General features: G+C 56.0%; 1 protein-coding gene across 1 annotated transcript; it reads right to left on the bottom strand.

The window, feature by feature from the left end:
• Window positions 1–258: 258 nt before the first annotated feature.
• Window positions 259–1122, bottom strand: LOC123989188 (lysine-rich arabinogalactan protein 19-like). The gene has a single exon (XM_046289885.1). It carries the CDS (start codon window positions 1120–1122, stop codon window positions 259–261), a length of 864 nt encoding a protein of 287 aa, XP_046145841.1.
• Window positions 1123–3204: the final 2082 nt, after the last annotated feature.

Genomic DNA, 3204 nt, shown 5'->3' with positions numbered 1-3204 from the left:
ACTCAGTCGGTTGGCCGGGGGACTCGAGAATGAGTAAAATGAGACGAGTGTGTATGTGTATAAAGGGGCTTTATTCTAACGTTATATTTACAAGCACTTATCCTACGGGTGCTTACCCGCTAACGCGGGGAAACGAAGAAAAAGGAATGTTTGAAAAATGGAACAAAAAGAGCTTTGGTGTGTACCCTTAATCTAATCTTACATACTAGAGATGAACCTTAACCTAACTTACTACTGCAGAACGGACAAATGCTTGGCCTAGGGCGTGGGGCGGCTGTCCTGCGCGGTAGTGCTCGGTGATCCGGGCGGTGGTGATGGTCCGGGGCCGTGGTTGGCCCGGATCCTGATGCGGTCCCCTCGTAGCCGCAGGAGGGACAGGATGGTCCCGTCGGCCAGGGTGATTAGTGTGGGGCGGCGGTTTGAGAGGCGTCCCACGCTGCAGATCGCCTCGTTTGGCCTCCCGGCTGCGAGCGTTACCGGGGGTCCGCTGCTGGTCGGGTCGTCGTGGCGGGCTGCGCCGGTCTGGGAGGCGGCGTCCCGGTATACTGGCCCGGCTGGCGCAGGCGGGGTTCGCCCAACGGGCGCGAACCTGGCCAAGGTGGTGGGCCTCGTAATAGTCCGGCGAGGCGACGTCAGGCCGAGGCCGGCTATCGGCGGTGGCGGTGTCCGGGGTGGCGGTGGATCCTGGGCGCAGGCCCGGCTGTCGGGGGCACTGTTGGTGCTGCTGGCGGTGCGGTTGCCCCTGGGGCGGATGGCGGGGCGGCTACTGGTGCGGCTGGCCGGGCGGGTGCCGCAGACGGCGGCGTAGCTGCGCCTCGTGGACGTGGCGGCGGTGGTGGTCCTGCTGTCCGGCGGTGCTCGGGCCACTCGTACCCGTCGTGGCGGTGGTGGCGGCGTCGGTGTCATCGGCTGCGGTGCGGCGGCTGGGCCGACGGTTTCGGCAGTCAGGCCGGGCTCTGGTCGTGGCGGTGCCTGGACCCGTGGTGGTGGCCCCACGATGCGGATGGGCCAGGACCCTGTTTCTATCCGCGTGATTCGCGGTCGGGCCTCTTGTGTCCGCGGATCCGTCTTGCCTAGTGGTGTCGCTGGTGCCTTCCGGCGTTGCTCCTTTTCTATCGGCATCGTTGCTGACTGACTTGTCTGGTCCCGCGGGTCCGCGGCCTGATTTATATTGGGCCGCGGGACGGTCTGCCTTGCGAGTTCGCGATCCGCGAGCTCGCCCTCTGGTGACGGGGTTTCCGCGGCTGTTTCGCGGTCCGCGGTTTATCGTTGCGCTTTCGTCGGTGGTGAGGTACGGCTTTAGGTCCTGTACACTGGCCTTGCGGGTTTTCCCCCGGGCTTCTCGTAATCACACTACGGTGGGGCCGAGTCGTTCGATGACTTCGAAGGGTCCGGCGAATTTTTGGGCCAGTTTTGCATTGAAATTGACGGCAGCGGCGGATACCGGATGGTCTCGTCGCATGACGCGGTCGCCCACCTTCGGGGCCCATGATCGCCTTCGCAGGTCGTAGTGTTTCTTCCGCGCTTGGTGGGCTTTGGCCAGTGCGCGCTGGGCCAATGTAAGCGCATCTTGTAGCCGCTCTAGTGCCTCGGTGTGATCTTCTCCGGTCGGGAGGGGTAGGTGGCTGCTCCCTGGGGTGGCCAACTCTCGTCCGTAGTTGAGGTACGCCGGGGTTTGCTCGGTTGCCTCGTGTCGGGCCGTGTTTTATGCAAAGGCCAGCTCTGGCAGTCACTCGTCCCAGTCGCGGTGGCCGGTTTTCGTGGCCTGGGCGATCATGGTCTTCAGGACTCTGTTGGTGCGTTCCACTGGATTGCACTGTGGGGCGTATGGCGGCGTCTTCCGGTGTTCGATCCCACAGGTCGTGAGGAGGGTCGCAAATTCGCGGCTTGCGAATTGTCGCCTGTTGTCGGTCAGAATTTGCCTCAGGCGGCCGAATCTCATGGCCACTCTTTTTCGGATGGCCCGGGTGACGACGGGTGCGATGGCCTGGCGCAGTGGCTGCAGCTCGACCCACTTAGTGAATTTGTCCTGGATCACCAGAAGCGTGGCGTGGCCCTTCTTGGACCGTAGGAGGGGCCCCACGAGGTCGGCCGTGACGACTTCCCATGGGCCGTTAGTTGGGGTTGAGTACATGGCTCCGGCTGGCGCCTGTTAGAGCACCTTGTGCGCTAGGCAGCTCGTGCAGCTGCGTACGTGGCGGGCGGCGTCTCGGAACATTCCCGGTCAGTAGTATACTGGGCTAGCTGGGCGTCACTTGCACCAGCTGTCTTCACCTTCCGGACAATATTGATGCTGAGGATTTTTATCTGATGAACTCTTATGGTAAAATGTCGCCCAAATTTCTTTCCTCATCTCCTCAACGGAATCTGGATGTCGTCGAATAGCTAGTCCATAAAACTTAGTCATTTCTTTGATGACTTTATCAGTCAGTTTCCATGCTCCTTTTCCGCCTATCCCTTTATTATTATCTTTACCCTTTTTGAGACCACGGAGTCTTGTTCCCATTCTCTTCTCGACGTGATCAACGCATTCTTTTGTCGTTACAGCAGTTTTTCCGTACGGTTTAGAATCTAAGATCCCTTTAAAAGTTTTACAATCCCCATCACCAATATATGTGAGGTATTTAACTTCATTTTTAACCAAAGATCTTGCAAACATCTGTACAATAGCACTAATTTCCATCTTTCCTGAACTTCCAGTATGATTAATGGTACATTCATCAACATGAGATTCATACCACAGTCATTCATGAGGTTAGCCATCTTGTATTCATCCTCAATTTGATTGGCCCTCGCACGGACCATACTGTGATTTCCGCTTACCTTATTTGAAAACATACTGACTTCAAATCGCTTCAATCATAGATCCAAATAAATCTATTTTATGGTGACGATAAAACCGCCTCCACAAATATTCACATAAGCGGTCTGCAAATTCATCATCGTGAAATCGCCCCCTTCCTCTCATCCAATCTTTTGCCGGCCACCAAGTGGATTCAATTTTCTGTGTGTGAGTTCCATCAGTACTTGCAATTATATGTTTTGCAAAATGGATATGATATTATCAAGAAATAAACGCATTGGCGGCACCCCCTCCCCGAAATTATATAGTCCAACCTAACCGAATTCAAATGCATGTATAACAATAATGCAATTACATATAGTCCACATAGAATTCACACTTACTCACAAACTCGATACTGT

The sequence above is a fragment of the Osmia bicornis genome, unplaced genomic scaffold (assembly GCF_907164935.1).
Source record: "Osmia bicornis bicornis unplaced genomic scaffold, iOsmBic2.1, whole genome shotgun sequence".
NCBI classification, from domain to species: Eukaryota; Metazoa; Arthropoda; class Insecta; order Hymenoptera; family Megachilidae; genus Osmia; species Osmia bicornis.
Note: the sequence above shows the minus strand (reverse complement) of the source record. Positions and strands in the feature narration are given on the sequence as shown.

Excerpts from the sequence above, each read along its gene's own strand:
- LOC123989188 (XM_046289885.1), bottom strand. The coding sequence starts at position 1,122 with ATGCCGATAGAAAAGGAGCAACGCCGGAAGGCACCAGCGACACCACTA.